The sequence below is a fragment of the Oncorhynchus gorbuscha genome, linkage group LG25, assembly GCF_021184085.1.
Source record: "Oncorhynchus gorbuscha isolate QuinsamMale2020 ecotype Even-year linkage group LG25, OgorEven_v1.0, whole genome shotgun sequence".
Lineage (NCBI taxonomy): Eukaryota > Metazoa > Chordata > Actinopteri > Salmoniformes > Salmonidae > Oncorhynchus > Oncorhynchus gorbuscha.
Window position 1 is genome coordinate 44592999 of NC_060197.1, and position 19488 is coordinate 44612486.

Below are 19488 nucleotides of genomic sequence, written 5' to 3' on the forward strand. Positions count from 1 at the left end.
AAAATAGAAATGAGTAGAGGGCCTTGAGAGTAGAGGGCCTTGAGAGTAGAGGGCCTTGAGAGTAGAGGGCCTTCACCCTGCATGTGTGACATTAGAGAAACTTCCATTAAAGAAAACCCTCTTGAGTTCTATTAGATAGATAGCTCTGAATCCACAATTCAGAGCTATCTAAAAATAAACATAAAAAAATAAAATACATGTTTTTGTCAATAATATCAAAGGCTACACTGAAATATTTGTATTTCTTTAACCCTTATTTTACCAGGTAGGTTGACAGAGAACACATTCTCATTTACAGCCACAACCTGGGGAGAGGAATGAAACAATCCGAAGTGGATTAGGTGCCTGTGATGGTATGAGCGCCAGATTGGGAATTTAGCCAGGACACCAGGGTTAACACTACTACAATAAGTGCCAATGCGATCTTTAGTGACCACACAGAGTCAGGACACCCGTTTAACGTTCCATCCAAAAGACAGCACCCTACAAAGGGCAATGTCCCCAATCACTGCCCTGGGAAATTTGGATATTTTTTTTTTGACCAGAGGAAAGAGTGCTTCCTGCTGGCCTTCCAACACCACTTCCAGCAGCATCTGGTCTTCCATCCAGGGACTAACTAGGACCAACCCTGCTTAGCTTTAGAAGCAAGCCAGCCGGCAGTGGGATGCAGGGCTGTAACAGTACAGCTCCCGCAATCGTTTTATTATAAACTTAGTTCAACCAATCATCAGTCATTTGTGTCAGTGCAGTACATGTGGAGTGCCCTTCTCTATTAGCAGGCTAAAAGTCTGTTGTCAATTTGTTTACAGAGTGGTGACATTGTATTTGGTGAAATGGGTTCTAAGCTGACATACGGAATTGTTTTAAGATGGTCGTAGTGTAACAAACAGTATTGCTTCCGCCCCTACCTGGGCTTGAACCAGGGACTCGCTGCACACATAGACAACAGCCACCCTCGAAGCATCGTTAACCCATCGCTCCACAAAAGCCACGGCCCTTGCAGAGCAAGGGGAACAACTACTTCAAGGTCTCAGAGCGAGTGACGTCTATTAGCACACACCACCACCACCGCCGCCGCCGCTAACTAGCTAGCCCTTTCACATCCGTTACACTCACTCCCCTTTTGACCTCTTCCTTTTCTGCAGCAACCAGTGATCCGGGTCATGGCACCAATGTAACAGTATAGCTTCCGTCCCTCTCCTCTACATGGGCTTGAACCAGGGACCCTCTGCACACATCGACAACAGTCACCCTTGAAGCATCGTTACCCATCGCTCCACAAAAGCAAGGCAAGGGGAACAACCACTTCAAGGTCTCAGAGTGAGTGACGTCACCGATTGAAACGCTATTAGCACGCACCACCGGCTAACTAGCTACCCATTTCACATCGGTTACAATAGCATGGATCATTTAGCTATTTGATTTGGAATTTTAAAATCCCTTTAGGTATCAAAACATTTATATAAAAAAATATTTGATAAAATATGGAATTGGGCCTTTACTACTATAGCCGATAGAAACACATTGAATAACACATTCATAAATGGCAAAAAAGACAGTAAAAAATGTATCATAAGGAATAAGGTTTTGAAGTGTCTGTCCTATATAGGAGATATAACAAAGCTCAGGAAGCACAAAACAACCTCCATACTTCCGTTCCTTTTTAAACCCGGTACCGAGTCTGTGACACCTGTGGGATAATACTGTATAGAGTATTGTGTTCGTGAGAGTACCATCTTTCCATAGAGTGGTCATGTTCAATATGCGGAGGCACAGGTTAGTCGAGGTAATTGTGGTAATGTGTACATGTAGGTAGCGGTAAAGTGACTATGCATAGATAATAAACAGAGATGGCTGGAGTCATTGGCAATTTTTAAGGCTTTCCTCTGACACCGCCTGGTATAGAGGTCCTGGATGGCAGGAAGCTTGGCCTCAGTGATGTACTAGGCCGTACGCACTACCCTCTGTAGTGCCTTGCAGTCGGAGGCCGAGCAGTTGCCATACCAGGCAGTTGCCACACCAATGATGACCAGTGATGGGGTGAAATATGTTATAATATGTCATATATATATATATATATATATATATATATATATATATGTCCATTAAAATATAATCAAATTGATCAGAAATACAGTGTAGACATTGTTAATGTTGTAAATGACTATTGTAGCTGGAAACGGCTGACTTTTAATGGAATATCTACATAGGAGTACAGAGGCCCATTATCAGCAATCATCACTCCTGTGTTCCAATGGCACGCAGTGTTAGCTAATCCAAGTTTATCATTTTAAAAGGCTAATTGATCATAAGAAAATACTTTTGCAATTATGTTAGCACAGCTGAAAACTGTTGTTCTGATTAAAGAAGCAATAGACTAGTTGAGTATCTGGAGCATCAGCATTTGTGGGTTCGATTACAGGCTCAAAATGTCCAGAAACAAAGTTATTTCTTCTGAAACTCGTCAGTCTACTCTTGTTCTGACAAATGATGGCAATTCCATGCGAGAAATTGCCAAGAAACGGAAGATCTTGTACAACGCTGTGTACTACCCCCTTCACAGAACAGCGCAAACTGGCTCTAACCAGAATAGAAAGAGAAGTGGGAGGCCCCAGTGCACATCTGAGCAAGAGGACCAGTACATTAGAGTGTCTAGTTTTAGAAACAGACGCCTCACAAGTCCTCAACTGGCAGCCTCATTAAATAGTACCCACAAAACACCAGTCTCAATGTCAACAATAAAGAGGTGATTCCGGGATGCTGGCCTTCTAGGCAAAGTTCCTCTGTCCAGTGTCTGTGTTCTTTTGACAATCTTAATCTTTTCTTCTTATTGGCCAGTCTGAGATATGGCTTTTTCTTTGCAACTCTGCCTAGAAGGCCAGCATCCCAGAGTATCCTCTTCACTGTTGACGTTGAGACTGGTGTTTTGCGGTGTACTTTTTAATGAAGCTGCCAGTTGAGGACTCAAATGTGGTCCTTCTGTAGCTCAGTTGGTAGAGCATGGTGCTTGTAACGCCAGGGTAGTGGGTTCGATCCCCGGGACCACCCATACGTAGAATGTATGCACACATGACTGTAAGTCGCTTTGGATAAAAGCGTCTGCTAAATGGCATATATTATAAATGTTTTAATACCTAAAGGGGTCCTAAAATTCTAAATCAAATAGCTAAATGATCCATGTTATGACCATCTTAAAACAGTTCTGTATGTCAGCTTAGAACCCGTTTCAGGAAATACAATGTCACCACTCTGTAAACAAATTGACAACAGACTTTCAGCCTGCTAATAGAGAAGGGAACTCAACATGTACTGAACTGATGTAACAGTATACAGCATCAATGTAACAGTATAATTTTAAACCGTCCCCTCGCCCATAACCCGGGCGCAAACCAGGGACCTTCTGCACACATCAACAACAGTCACCCACGAAGCATCGTTACCCATCGCTCCACAAAAGCCGCGGCCCTTGCAGAGCAAGGGGAACTACTACTTCAAGGTCTCAGAGCAAGTGACGTAACCGATTGAAACGCTATTTAGCGCGCACCACTAACTAAGCTAGCCGTTTCACATCCGTTACACTGACACAAATGACTGATGATTGGTTGAAATAAATTGATAAGAAGATTGGGGAAGCTGTACTGTTTGATTTCAGTGCAGCCTTCGATATTATTGACCATAACCTGTAGTTGAGAAAACACGTTTTATGGCTTTTCAACCTCCGCCATATTGTGGATTCAGGGCTATCTATCTAATAGAACTCAGAGGGTTTCCTTTTAATGGAAGTTTCCCTAATGTCAAACATGAAGGATGTGGTATCCCGTAGGGCAGCTCTCAAGGCCAACTCATGCATTCTAAGAGCAAGTCAAGTCCAGTCACAAGGGTTCAAGTTTCAAGTCAATAAAAAAAAAATAAAAAAAAAATAAAATAAAAATAATAATAATATATATAATAATAATAATAATAATATCTATAATAATAATAATAATATAATAATAATAATAATAATAATATAATAATATAATAATAATGTAATAATAATATAATAATAATAATAATAATAATAATAATAATAATAATCTATATATGCAACCACTTGTTCTACTACAACTCTTTGTCTATTTATTGAGGCTACCAGACAGTTATTTTCATTATTTTGTCTACAACACATTTTTTATTAGCCTATGCAATTGTAAAATAGGGACCTTGTAGATGTCCTGTGCATTGATTCATTGATTGAAGGCAAGGCAGGTTGACGTGCTCAGAGTGTCGATTTATTTACAGGTCTTGGTGTTCCAATGGGGAAAGCACCATATCATACAAAATATGCATGTAGATTCATCAAATAGACATAGGCAATAGCCCCGAAAGAAATAGCCTCTGTATCAGGCCTAACCTGTCCTATCTGAACGGACGCAGGTGGAGGACAAGACCATAGAACCTCCCCTTGAGAAATCACATCTAATCTAACAGGAGTTTAAACAACAACAACCTGCATAAGAACCTGGCCCTCAGGACCATACAATTAGCCTACCCAATTGGCAATTACAACCAATACCCAACCTGGTTCTACAATGTAAAAAGCATGTTCCATTGTTACATTCAGACGTAACAATTATGAATGATATTTCAACACAATGGAACAATCATTTCTACATTTACATTTACATTTAAGTCATTTAGCAGACGCTCTTATCCAGAGCGACTTACAAATTGGTGCATTCACCTTATGACATCCAGTGGAACAACCACTTTACAATAGTGCATCTAAATATTTTAAGGGGGGGGGTGAGAAGGATTACTTTATCCTATCCTAGGTATTCCTTAAAGAGGTGGGGTTTCAGGTGTCTCCGGAAGGTGGTGATTGACTCCGCTGTCCTGGCGTCGTGAGGGAGTTTGTTCCACCATTGGGGAGCCAGAGCAGCGAACAGTTTTGACTGAGCTGAGCGGGAACTGTACTTCCTCAGTGGTAGGGAGGCGAGCAGGCCAGAGGTGGATGAACGCAGTGCCCTTATTTGGGTGTAGGGCCTGATCAGAGCCTGGAGGTACTGAGGTGCCGTTCCCCTCACAGCTCCGTAGGCAAGCACCATGGTCTTGTAGCGGATGCGAGCTTCAACTGGAAGCCAGTGGAGAGAGCGGAGGAGCGGGGTGACGTGAGAGAACTTGGGAAGGTTGAACACTAGACGGGCTGCGGCGTTCTGGATGAGTTGTAGGGGTTTAATGGCACAGGCAGGGAGCCCAGCCAACAGCGAGTTGCAGTAATCCAGACGGGAGATGACAAGTGCCTGGATTAGGACCTGCGCCGCTTCCTGTGTGAGGCAGGGTCGTATAATGTTGTAGAGCATGAACCTACAGGAACGGGCCACCGCCTTGATGTTAGTTGAGAACGACAGTTTGTTGTCCAGGATCACGCCAAGGTTCTTATAGCGCTCTGGGAGGAGGACATTTCTCTTATCCAACGTTCTTCTGACTCCAAAAGCGTGGAGCGCAGGCTACGTAGCCTATGCGCTCCTATTTCAGACAACAAAAATGACAGATATCACAGACACACGGAACTCCGATATAACCCATGAAATATGAACAAAGGAACCCATACATTGAATTAAATAAACAGAACTTCTCAGTCTTGAAAACGTTCATGTGCACTATAAACGTGGCTCCCACTCAAGAGCATGGTAAGAAATAGTTGGCTAGATTTACCACATAGGGCCTATGCATTTAAACGTGTGAAAGCAACAGCGAACATTTAAACAATATATTTTTTTAAAGGAGTCTCTACTGGCGGGAGCCGGGCCTGCGGTGCAACTTCGCCACAGTAAAAACACATTCCAAATGCACGCTTCATAAGTAAATTATCAATGTCAAGCAATTGTTACATGCCAATCGAACAGTAATGCTAGTAACTGTTGCTCCGTTGTTGGAGAGTTTGCGGAGTTCGTGATCAGCACATTTTTTTGGAGCTGCATATTTTTTTTAATGGAAATCAAGGGCGCAACTTTGGTTTTAGAAGTGAGGGGATATAATATATGCATATAATATTATTATTATTTTCCCCAGTTGGATAAGCACTCCAAATAGCCTACCCGACCGCTCGGAGGCGTCCGCAAGGTCCTAAAGCACAACAGTACCTAATTTTGTATCACATTCCAACGATATAACTGAGGGGGACAGAAATTATATTTCCGAATGTGGGGGGACATGTCCCCCCTGTCCCCAGTGAAAGTTGCGCCCCTGATGGAAATCCTCTCTCCCTACAATTTGACATATGCGTTGCACCGGATACCATCTGTACAGCAAATCATCAATCTGTTCGCTTGCTCACCCAGCCTGTGTTGATTGACGGTTTGCTGGTCAAATCAGAATGCCGAGAGTGCGTTTCACTCGCCAATCTGTTGCAATTATTTGTGGTTGTGTGTAGAGTAATCCGGTAGACTCTTGTGCCACAAAATTAGTGACAAAACATTACAAACACTGACAATTTCAAGTCATCAGTCTCAAATCAAAGTCGAGTTTTCAGACTCCAAGTCGAAGTCAAGTCTCAAGTTATTTTATTTTCTATCAAGTCCAGTCTCAAATCATCAAATTCGTAACTTGAGTCAGTCCAGTCGGAGTCATGTGACTCGAGTCCACAACTGCTATTTTCAGCCCTTTCCTGGGTAGCTTCTCAAGAGTACTTTTAACTCGTTATTAGATTTTACTCCTTTGTTCCACCTGCAAAATAGTTATTCACTGGACTTTTCTGGTATAATGCTTTTTAATTAGAGTTGTATAGAAAATGATTGCCATTCACAGTGTAGCAGCACCCAAAATGCTAATTTCCCTAACTTCCATTCCCATTATCATACAAAAGATTTGGGTTTGTCCAGTCAAAATGTAGCATATCATATGTGTGTGTGTGTGTGTGTGTGTGTGTGTGTGTGTGTGTGTGTGTGTGTGTGTGTGTGTGTGTGTGTGTGTGTGTGTGTGTGTGTGTGTGTGTGTGTGTGTGTGTGTGTGTGTGTGTGTGTGTGTGTGTGTGTGTGTGTGTGTGTGTGTGTGCGTGCGTGCGTGCGTGCGTGTGTGTGTGTGCATGCCATTTAGAGGTAGTGAGTTCTGCCGAGGCACATTAAAACACTTGATATCATCGTGTGACCATTTTCAGCACAACCTGTGTGCTTTTATCACCTCTAGTCCTCATAACCCAGAGAACAAGAGATACAGGTTCTGACATGAAACAACAACAAGCTAAATCCCTCCCTCTCAATTCAATTCAAGGGGCTTTATTGGCATGGGAAACTGATGTTTACATTGGCAACGCAAGTGAAAAAGATCATAAAACGAAAATGAAATAAACAATAAAAAAAATCAACAAGTAAATATTACACTCACAAAAGTTTTAAAGGAATAGAGACATTTCAAATGTCATATTAGGGTAATGTACAGTGTTATAATGATGGGAAATAGTTAAAGTACAAAAGGGGAAAATAGAGAAACAAAAATATGGGTCGTATTTACAATGGTGTTTGTTATTCAATGGTTGCCCTTTTCTTGTGTCGCACATCTTGTTGCTGTGATGGCACACTGTGGTATTTCACCCAGTTGATATGGGAGTTTATCAAAATGTGATTTTTTTTTTCAAATTCTGTGTGGGTCTGTGTAATATGAGGGACAAAAATGTGTGTAAAATGGTCATACATTTGGCAGGAGGTTAGGAAGTGCAGCTCAGATTCCACCTCGTTTTGTGGGCAGTGTGCACATAGCCTGTCAATCTTGAGAGCCGAGTCTGCCTACGGAAGGTGGCACGTCACAGTGCTCAGGTATTCTGCCACTGTGTACTCTCTGGTTTTAGAATTTAACAGCTCTTTTCGGGATATTGATAATTCCAGGGTATCGGCCTAATTCTGCTCTGCATGCATTATTTGGTGTTTTACGTTGTACACAGAGGATTTGTTTTTGCAGAATTCTGCATGCAGAGTCTCAATTTGGTGTTTGTCCCATTTTGTGAAGTCTTGGTTGGCGAGTGGACCCCAGACCTCACAACAAGAAAGGGCAATAGATTCTATAAACAATTAAAGTATTTTTAGCCAGATCCTAAATGGGATGTTGAATTTTATGTTCCTTTTGATGGTGTAGAAGACCCTTTTTGCCTTGTCTCTCAGATCGTTCACCACTTTGTGGAAGTTTCCTTTAATGCTTCCTTTAATGCTGATGCTTAGGCCAAGGTAAGTATAGTTATTGTGTGCTCTAAATTTATGGTGTCTAGATGGAATTTGAATTTGTGGTCCAGGCAACTGCACCTTTTGCAAACACCATTATTTTTACTGTCCGGGCCCAGGTCTGACACAATCTGTGCAGAAGATCTAGGTGCTGCTGTAGGCCCCCCTTGGTTGGGGACAGGCGCACCAGATCATCAGCAAACAGTAGACATTTGACTTTTGACTTCAGATTCTAGTAGGGTGAGTCCGGGTGCTGCAGACTGTCCTAATTGCCCAATTCATTGATGTACAGTGCATTCGGTAAGTATTCAGACCCCTTGACTTTTTTCACATTTTGTTACTTCACAGCCTTATTCTATAATGGATAAAATAGTTTTCCCCCTCATCAATCTACACACAATACCCAATAATGATAAAGCAAAAACAGGTTGACAATTTTTTGCTAATGTTTTCAAAATAAAAAAACGGAAATATCACATTTATATCCGTATTCAGACCCTCTACTCAGTACTTTGTTAAATAACCTTTGGCAGGGAATACAGCCTCAAGTCTTCTTGGGTAAGATGCTAAAAGCTTGGCACACCTGTATTTGGGGAGTTTCTCCCATTCTATTCTGCAGATCCTCTCAAGCTCTTTCCGGTTGGATGGGGAGTGTCGCTGCACAGATATTTTCAGGTCTCTCCAGAGATGTTTGATGGGGTTCAAATCCGGGCTCTGGCTGGGCCACTCAAGAACATTCAGAGACATGTCCCAAAGCCATTTCTGCTTTGTCTTGGCGATGTGCTTAGTGTTGTTGCCCTGTTTTGAATGTGAACTTTCGTCCCAGTCTGAGGTCCTGAGCATTTTGGAGCAGGTTTTCATTAAGGATCTATCTGTACTTTTCTCCGTTCATCTTTCCTTCGATCCTGACAAGTCTCCCAGTCCCTGCAGCTGAAAAACATCCCCACATCATGATGCTGCCACCACCATGCATCACTGTAAGGATTGTGCCAGGTTTTCTCCAGACGTGACGCTTGGTATTCAGGCCAAAGAGTTTAATCTTGGTTTTATCAGATCAGAGAATCTTGTTTCTCATGGTCTGAGAGTCCTTTAGGTGCTTTTTGGCAAACTCCAAGTGGGCTGTCATGTGCCTTTTACTCAGGAGTACCTTCCGTCTGGCCATTGATTGGTGGAGTGCTGCAGAGATGGTTGTCCTTCTGGAAGCTACAGAGGAACTCTGGAACTCAGTCAGAGTGACCGACAAAGCATGAGAAGACATTGACTTTGATTTGTTTCGTTTGTTTGTCAATTAGGGTGTGCAGAGTGACAACGTGGTCTGTCATACGGTAATTTGGTAAAAAGCTCATTTGACATTTGCTTAGGATTTTCCAAAGGTTGCTGTTGACGCATATACAACTGTAGTCATTTGGGATAAAATTTGTCTCCACATTTGTGGATTGGGGTGATCAGTCCTTAGTTCCAAATATTGGGGAAGATGCCAGAGCTGAGGATGATGTTAAAGACTTTATGTATAGCGAATAGGATATTGTGGTCTGCATATTTTATCATTTCATTTGGTGTACAATCAACACCACAGGCCTTTTTGTGTTGGAGGGTTTGTATTTGCAGTGTATTTGTAATGTATTTCAATGTATTGCAGAATCCAGTGGGTTCTGGAATCCAGTTTGTTCTGGAATCCAGTGGGTTCTAGTAGTCTTTAATAGCTGATTCTAAGGTTTGTAATTGATCAAGTATTTGTTTTTGCTGTTTGTTCTTTGTTATAGAGCCAAAAAGATTCTAGAATTTATTTATCTATACATCTCTATTTCAGATAGATAACTCTTTGTGTCCTGGTTTGTTTAGTGTGTTCTATGGATTCTTCAATTACGTTGAGCTGATTTCTGAGGTGCTGTCCCTTTTTTTGACACAATAGTGTATTTATGTGTTGTTTAAGTGATTCACTTTAGTGAAGGCTCGGGTTTTCTGGCTTTTGGTTGGATTGGTTTCTCAATGTAACGATTCTCGTTCTCTTCTTCTGACGAGGAGTAGCAAGGATCGGACCAAAATGCAGCGTGGTATGTATCCATAATTATTTAATGAATACAAAATACAAAAGAACAAGAGAATCAAAATGAAAACCGAAACAGTCCCAAATGGTGCAAACACTGAAATGGAAAAATAAACACCCACAACTCAAAAGTGAAACCAGGCTACCTAAGTATGATTCTCAATCAGGGACAACGATTGACAGTTGCCTCTGATTGAGAACCATACCAGGCCGAACACAGAAAATCCCAAATTATATAAAAAAGAACATAGACAACCCACCCAACTCACGCCCTGACCATACTAAAACAAAGACATAACAAAGGAACTAAGGTCAGAACGTGACACTCAATTTCTTTCTTAGGTTTCTGGATTCTTCATCAAACCGTTTGTCAATGTTTAACATTTTCTTAGGTTGTCTGCTCTACATTTTTAGATTTGGTAGAGAAGTTGAAAGGCCAAATATACTATTTACATACAAGTTTACATACACCTTCACTATTACAGTGAAATGTTTTGTCCAGGAAGTTATCCAAAATGGATTTAATTTGTAGTTGCCTAATTGTTTTCTTGGTAGTTTTCTACACTACTTTCTCTCATCTCTGTCTGTCTGTCTGTCTGTCTGTCTGTCTGTCTGTCTGTCTGTCTGTCTGTCTGTCTGTCTGTCTGTCTGTCTGTCTGTCTGTCTGTCTGTCTGTCTGTCTGTCTGTCTGTCTGTCTGTCTGTCTGTCTGTCTGTCTGTCTGTCTGTCTGTCTGTCTCTCTCTCTCTCTCTCTTTCTCTCTCCCCCCCCTCTCTCTCTCTCTCTCTCTCTCTCTCTCTCTCTCTCTCTCTCTCTCTCTCTCTCTCTCTCTCTCTCTCTCTCTCTCTCTCTCTCTCTCTCCCTCTCTCCCCCTCTGTCTGTCTGTCTGTCTGTCTGTCTGTCTGTCTGTCTGTCTGTCTGTCTGTCTGTCTGTCTGTCTGTCTGTCTGTCTGTCTGTCTGTCTGTCTGTCTGTCTGTCTGTCTGTCTGTCTGTCTGTCTGTCTGTGTGTGTGTGTGTGTGTGTGTGTGTGTGTGTGTGTGTGTGTGTGTGTGTGTGTGTGTGTGTGTGTGTGTGTGTGTGTGTGTGTGCATGCCATTTAGAGGTGTGACTTATTTCCTGTTTTTTTTTGTCACATGATTTTGACCCCAACAGCTGTAAAACTCAAGACCATTGCATGATCTGTGGTTGAGACTTTCCAAACCTAAGGCCTATTGAAGTCCCCGAAATTATAGATTTGTTTCTGTCTAACATAATCTTCATCAAAACACGAGACAATGACAGTCTGTTCTTATCACAATTCAAATAAATAGGTATATTATTAGCCCAACTTTCGTTTTCTTACGTTCTGCTTCTTATCCTATTCCTACTGTATCCGTTTGATCACCGCTATCTGGTATCCTTGGGACGTCCCTCCCCTAAACCCTAACCTTAAATGTAACCCCTACCCGAACCCTTACCATTTTACATTTCAACTTCAATTGGAGTAGGGACGTCCCATGGTTTCCGGTTAGCACGGACCCCATCAGTTTATTGAGCAATATCTACCTCAACCTCAACGCTCGTGGTCTGACTGTGCAGTGACTGAGGAATAGTTCCAACTTCCTCGAACTTGTTGGTTTAGTTTCGTTTCCTTCGTATAACGCAGCTGCTGATCGACACATTTCTCCATTTTGCTGTGGTCGTTTGTCTGGCTAGCCTACATCTCCGGGATAAAGAGTCTGGGTCAGACACATTTTAGGCTATTATATTGGTTTGAAAGTCGAATAATAGAATCAGTCAAAATGAAGAAGGTAATTCTGTTCGTGTTTATACTCAGCGCTATTGTCTCAGGTAAGTTCCCCCTGATTTTCCTAAATAGAATAGATTTGTTGGTCAATCTGCTACTCATCTCAAACTGAATGTTTTCAGGTTAAAAAAACATAAAATATTCCCCAAAATGTAATGATATGGAGTTTAGATCATTTTAATGATGTAAGAAGGGATCCACCTATTTTTCTGTTTCAGGGGTTGAAAAAGCTTTCTTTTCTCTGATGTTAAATTCCCTGCAAATCAATAACCATGTGTTATTTCTGATCATTATATTACATAGCCTATTTATTTCCATATATTTTTTTCCATATTCCATACCCCTAATCACGTTAACGGAGTAGTAGCCTATGTGTTTTGTTTTCCACGAGTTAGTTGAAGTATGGTCATGTGAGTTTCGATTTGTTGTCTAATAAATCATTATGAAATGTTCATTCTGATGAGCTTTTTAAATGTATTTTTAAAAATGGTTTCTGATGATCGTTGTGTTACGGCCGCGTTAGGACAGAGCTTTCACAGAAAGTAAAACAAAAAAAAATACAAAAAAAATATATTATATTTATATAATAATACATATGGGGGAGGGACAGAATTCGTTTTCATGCATTCTGGTATGATGTTAGCTAAATATTTATTCGTTTTTATCAACTTTATCGTTCACCTTTTATTATTTGATATGCTAAATATATACCACGTTCAAGTTGTAGTTGGAACTCGGAAATGTCCGACTTGCTAGCTGGTTGAACGCGGCACGTCTTTAACTATAACCAGTTAGCAAGTCGGACATATCCGAGTATCTAATAGTTCCGAATACAAAGCGAACGCGCTATATATTTAGCCAATTAAATAATAAAAGGTGAACGATAAAGTTGATTTAAACGAATGTATGTATGGCCAACATCATACCAGAACGCATGAATACTAATTCTGTCCCTGCCCCAAATGTATTATAGCACGTGAATGCGGCATTAAGTCGAGGTTGTTGTTGCAGCCTACACGGAAGGCATTGAAATATTGCATTCTGCACTTCCGGATAAACCCACACCAAGTTGCAGGTTTCATGTTTCAGACGAAATGCTTAGAAAAAAAGGTTCCAAAAGGGTTACTCAGCTGTCCTCATGGTTGAACCCTTCTGGCTTCGAGATAGAACCCTCTGTGGAAAGGGTTCTACAAAGAACCCCAAAAGGTTCTACCTGCAACCAAAAGGGTGATACCTAGAAACCAATAAAAGGTTCTTCAAAGGGTTATCCTATGGGGACAGCTGAAGAACCTGTTTAGGTTCTAGAAAGCAAGATTTTTCAAAGATTGTAGTCACATGTATTTTAGGGCAGGGTTCATGGACTAAAGCCAACACCTAATTCTCTAAATCAAGATTTGAAAAAGTTACTTCACCATTCATCCCGGTTTATGGAATCCTCAATTCAAGTGATTTGATATACATCCAACGATGACGCTGGAGAATATCTCATTAGCAAACAAGATTAAATGTTAACTACTATTGGTTCTTTCTCCTCCTGAAGCGCTGGCATCTGCTCAAGAGGATACCAAAAGATCCAAACCATCTGCAACTGTCTTCCCCGCCTCTGAGTTTGGCCTCACGTCCGACACTACCACAACCTCTACTACAACTACGACTGCATTACCCACCACAGAATCACAGAATGATACCACCACAGCTGCTCCTACTACAACTCTTACACCCACTACGACTGCATCCAATACCACCACAGCTGCCCCCACAACAGCCAATACCACCACAGCTGCCCCCACAACAGCCAATGCCACCACAGCTGCCCCCACAACAGCCAATGCCACCACAGCTGCCCCCACAACAGCCAATGCCACCACAGCTGCCCCCACAACAGCCAATGCCACAACAACCAATGCCACCACAGCTGCCCCCACAACAGCCAATGCCACAACAGCCAATGCCACCACACATGCTCCCACCACTACTGCCACTCCACAACCGCAGCCCACCCCTCCTGCTAACCTGACCGTGGGAAACTACACTCTCAAGTCGGAGAAGGGTCTGTGTCTGATGGCCCAGCTGGCCCTGCAGATCAGAGTGGAAGACACTGGAAAGGTACAGCACCGTGTGAGCCTCATGACAAACACCAAGAACACATTGGCTGATTATTTTAACGGTCAAATTGGGGCCAACTAAGACTTACTGAAAGTGCGTTGCCCATGAGAGTGCATCATACGAGGCTTTTGCAAAACAGGGAAAAAATTCCCCGTGTCACCTAAGTTATTACAAGTTTATCACATGTATTGAGCCACTGAGTTACCAACTCTTTCAGTTGATGTTTTGTAGGTCCATGATATATATATTTTTTTTACCATCCTCCATCATATTGACACGTGGTAGAGGCCATAAGGCATCTCTGTGTTTTCATCTTCTGTTTCCTCAACATTACGCCGTTGTGTGTGTGTATGACATGTGTACGTACAACTAATGTCATCTGTTCATTTTCCAGACAGGGGTATTCATCGTTCAACCAGTGCAGACATATGCTGAAGGGGGCTGTGAGAAATCCACGGCCAACTTAACCCTCACGTTCACGGAGGGCTTCATCACCTTCATGTTTAATAAGGTAAGAAAGGCTTCGATACTCCTATCATCACTACCCACTGAGAAAAAGGACAACCACCCCATGGGTATTATTCATTAGGCACCAAACAGAAGAAAAATGTACTGAAACAGAGAGAGACTACCTGAACTTGTCCAATAAGAATCGTTCATTTTTTTTTTCGCTTTCTGTTGGAAAACTTATTCTTCTTTTTTTTGCTACTGTGAGCCTTATTGAATATGACCCGAGTTTACAGCATGTATAGAGATTAGCCTGTAGTTTGTTGACCGTTTATTACATTTATGGAGATCTATAATGATTAATCGAACACTGTTTGTAAAATGTTGAATAATGGTTATTTGTGTATGGGGAAACAAGACATGCATGAAAATGAGGTTATTCTACATGTGCCAGTGTTTTTTTTTAAAGTATTGGATCAAAGGGCCAGGAGGTTTTCCTTGCATTGGGACCTGGACAAACTCCGGGCCCTATATCTCTATATGTCACATATGTTCCCGAGTTTTTCCTAGTCAGGTCACATGGTCCTGACCTTAAGATAAAGCTCACCTTGTCACATCACTTTGACATCCTGTGTATCAAGCTCCACAGTAACTATCCTGGGCTGTATCAAAACCGTCCGTGATCGGGTGGCCCATAGGGCGGCACAAAATAAGGATTTCACTGTAAGGTCTACCTGTTGTATTCGGGCTCATGTGACAAATACAATTTGATTTGATTTGAATTGGTCCAGCGCCGTCCTGGTTAGGGGAGGGTTTGGCCGGTGTTAGGCCGTCATTGTAAATAAGAATTTGTTCTTAAACTGACTTGCCTAGATTAAATAAATAAAGGTTAAATAAAACATTTAAAAATGAATCTACACAGTTATGATCAATTGGTAAATTGTTTGACTGTGTTCAAAAGGGAACATTGGCTTGTAAAGGGGAAGTAGCGTGGCAGAAGACATATTTCTGCATCCTGTTAGGGAAATTCTAGCAACCTTGTGTGGAAAAAGTGATGAATTAGTGGACTGGGTTAGATTGCAACGTTGTAATTTTTCTAGCTACTGTCTAGTGGTACTGTGAAATCATGATATTGTCATATTATTTTAGTGTTGATGTTACTTAGGAGGGTCATGAAATATATAATGGTAGATGAAACATTGCTTTACTGCCATTGTGACGCAATACAAAACGTTTGATTAGGTGATTCCTTGTGTGTGTGTGTGTGTGTGTGTGTGTGTGTGTGTGTGTGTGTGTGTGTGTGTGTGTGTGTGTGTGTGTGTGTGTGTGTGTGTGTGTGTGTGTGTGTGTGTGTGTGTGTGTGTGTGTGTGTGTGTGTGTGTGTGTGTGTGTGTGTGTGTGAAAAAATAAATCTTTCTCTCGTCTTTTTCAGAACACCACCCAAAACGCTGTCTATGTTGACACGGTGTCTTTCTCTCTTTCCTACCCGTTAACATCTGGAGGTAATGTTACATGCCGTCTGGGCACAGAGATTCTTATTCCAACCTGTCTGTCAGTGCAGTGGACCACACATTATAGAACGATGTACGTGTTAACCCCCAGCCAGTGTTATTCATGCAGTAAATGTAATAATCTCCACCAAAAGTTCCGGTTTGTGGTTGACACTTTGGACTTTTTCATAGGCCCACATCAGTTGCTTGTTTGCATTGATATGTCAGTCTCTGGAAGAGATTGTGTAATATAAGGGTAAATATTAACACGGCTTTGCTTAACTACCAACCACCAACACATCTACAGATGTAGGATCTTCATTTGATCACTCTTTTTTTTAGTTACTGATCATTTTCCTGCATGCAGGAAAATGCAAACTTGTAGTGTATTTGAGTTTTAAAAGTGCTTCTACCGTTTGTAATTTCCACTTTGAAATTTCATACTTGATTTGCCCTAAAGAAAAATGTATCAACCCCTACAGAAAATGTCCATGAATTATAATCCACAGAAGAATTCACATTTCCTGTTGCTGCAGGATTATTTTCCTGCTGAAGCAAACACGGGCTCAAATTAAGATCCTATATCTGTATGTGTGTCTGCGTCATATGACTGAAACAAGGCCTTATGTTTGAATAGGGAATTTACAGTAGTGCACCTGTTTCCAGAATAAACAAACACTTTTTAATGCCATGTAGACTAACACAGTTTTAATGTTTTTTCACCAACACTTCCCTGTGGTCGAAGACAAAAAATGATACATTTGTGATGGTGACGTTTGATTGGTTGATTGTTTTTATGCTGCAGACAACGGCAAAAAGTCTCTACCCTACGTCGCCAAAAATGGGTCACTGGATCTCTTCCACGCTAAGGTTGGCCACTCCTACTCCTGCAAGAGCGAATCAGTTTTCATGGGAAAAGGTCTCTATCTGGACATCACCCAGGACAGGATACAGGCCTTCAACATCACCAAGGAGTGGGACTTCGGCACATGTATGTATCCCATTGCATTGCAATGTTGAACATACTAAACTTCAGGGCAAACCTGTTAAATGTCTTCTGACGTTTTGCATTGCCAGTATGTGTTTACGGGTTTTTAGATTACTACAAAAACAAAACAAACATGTTAAATGTCTTCTGACGTTTTGCATTGCCAGTATGTGTTTACGGGTTTTTAGATTACTACCAAAACAAAACAAACATGTTAAATGTCTTCTGACGTTTTGCATTGCCAGTATGTGTTTACGGGTTTTTAGATTACTACAAAAACAAAACAAACATGTTTCATCTGTTCATGTCATTGTTCCTCTCTGGTCCTCAGTGGTTGATTCACCAAACCGATTCAAACCAATACAGACAAATGAAACCAATCCAAACCAAATACTCTTAACAATTGATTAATAGCTTCAGTTGTCTAGATTAGATATCTAACACTCGCATAGTTAGGGAAATGTGAAAATGTCCCCCTGCAGATTCCATCCAGCCTTAGCTCTGACCCTAAACCCATTTGTCTGTGTTCCAGCTGACCCCTGCCCCGCCGACAGACCTGCTGACTACCGCGTGGCCATTGCTGTGGGGATTGTCCTCCTTATCCTCATCATCATCGTGGTGGTGGCCTATCTCCTGAGCAGGCGAAAAAGATCAGATGGCTACCAGTCCCTCTGAAGAGCCACTCAGGGGTCAAAGGGCGCACTGTATCAGCTCACAGTCTCAATACACCCACCATCGTGTTTTTGTCACTTGCTGTTAACTGTTAACACTGCTGTAACCCCAACTGTTCACACAAACTAACTAACTGTACCGCTCACACACAAACTAACTAACTGTACCGCTCATACACAAACTAACTAACTGTACCGCTCATACACAAACTATCTAACTGTACCGCTCACACACAAACTTTCTATATGGATGAGATGAGGGAATATTTCAGCGTTGTAGACCGGCAGTTTCATTTAAGTTGATTTGTACATTCATTAATTGAGGTGGATCATATGTATTGGATCAGATACTAGGATTAAAATATACTGACTTTGAATATACTCACTCTGAACTCTTTGGCTGCTGAACATTTTAGATTGTGTCATTTGTACTACTGTGATATCCGGTACTACTGTGATATCCGGTACTACTGTGATATCCGGTACTACTGTGATATCCGGTACTACTGTGATATCCGGTACTACTGTGATATCCGGTACTACTGTGATATCCGGTACTACTGTGATATCCGGTACTACTGTGATATCCGGTACTGTGATGTCCGGTGATATCCGGTACTACTGTGATATCCGGTACTACTGTGATGTCCGGTGCTACTGTGATGTCCGGTACTACTGTGATATCCGGTACTACTGTGATATCCAGTGCTACTGTGATATCCGGTACTACTGTGATATCCGGTGCTCGACAAACCATCAACTATTGTGTCTGTATTTGTTTTACCTTCTACGTCAGAAACTTTCAGTGCAGTATTTCACAATGTGCTTTCTACTATAGCTGGATTTTGAACCTATGCTGTCTTGTGTTTCTTTTCTTCTTATTATTAATTTCTTTGTGTTTGTACCACTGCCCTCAACCCTTTAGAACGGCCTATTAGGCTATTTGATTTCCGAATCGTAATCTAGATGAGGTTAATCATGGGCCTTTAAAAAAAAATGTATTCCACTCAGTTAATCAAAGGGAATGTTTCAGATTTTAAATGTAAAGTTTTGTCAAAGGGAGGCATACTTTTGAATGTAAATCGCAATTTGTGTTTTCAATTTCTTGTCTATTTGTCTCAAGTGTTTTGTTGACCATTATTTGCTATTACACTCTTTCCCTTGTGATGTGGTAATAATTTGGTATGTAAACATGTTCGAGAACATTTTATTAGTCGAATGTGATAACCATAAGTAATTGCAGGACCACTGAGTGTTTATCTTGTCAACTTTGACAGTGGTCAGATAGCTTGAGGTAGAAGTTGCCTTTAACCACAGATATAGAATCAGATGACCTAAACCAGCCAATCATAAGGAGGAAAAAAGGAATACAAATATATGACTCTGGGGCAAATTGCATTGTAAGGGATTACGTTTGGGATCAGAAAGCACATTGAACAAGTACTGACTCATCTAAACATAGGGAATATTACTGTTCTATGTTGCCACAGTTACAGGTTCCTAATGTTGATTATGGCCTCAATTACTATTCTTTTAGTTTAATTTAGGAAACAATTATTTTGATTTGTTTACATGTTATTATGTGCCATGTATCATCTTGGAAAAAAAGGTTGAGAAATGAAAACATCCCAAATAAACTTGTATTAATGTGTAAATGTGGTTTTGGAGTTTATTTGGAGTATTGAATCTGGCAAAACACTAAAGATCAAAGTTGGGGAGTAACGGATTACATGTCAAATACAAAACAAACGGTACCTGTAG

General features: G+C 41.2%; 1 protein-coding gene across 1 annotated transcript; it reads left to right on the forward strand.

Annotated features, from left to right (window-relative positions):
- The first annotated feature begins 11707 nt into the window (after positions 1-11707).
- cd68 (CD68 molecule) lies at positions 11708-18108 on the forward strand. Its single transcript, XM_046328655.1, has 6 exons — positions 11708-12069; positions 13566-14131; positions 14526-14642; positions 16011-16080; positions 16874-17059; positions 17589-18108. Exons 1-6 carry the CDS (start codon positions 12021-12023, stop codon positions 17729-17731), a joined length of 1131 nt encoding a protein of 376 aa, XP_046184611.1. The 5' UTR covers positions 11708-12020; the 3' UTR covers positions 17732-18108.
- The last annotated feature ends 1380 nt before the right edge of the window (positions 18109-19488 follow it).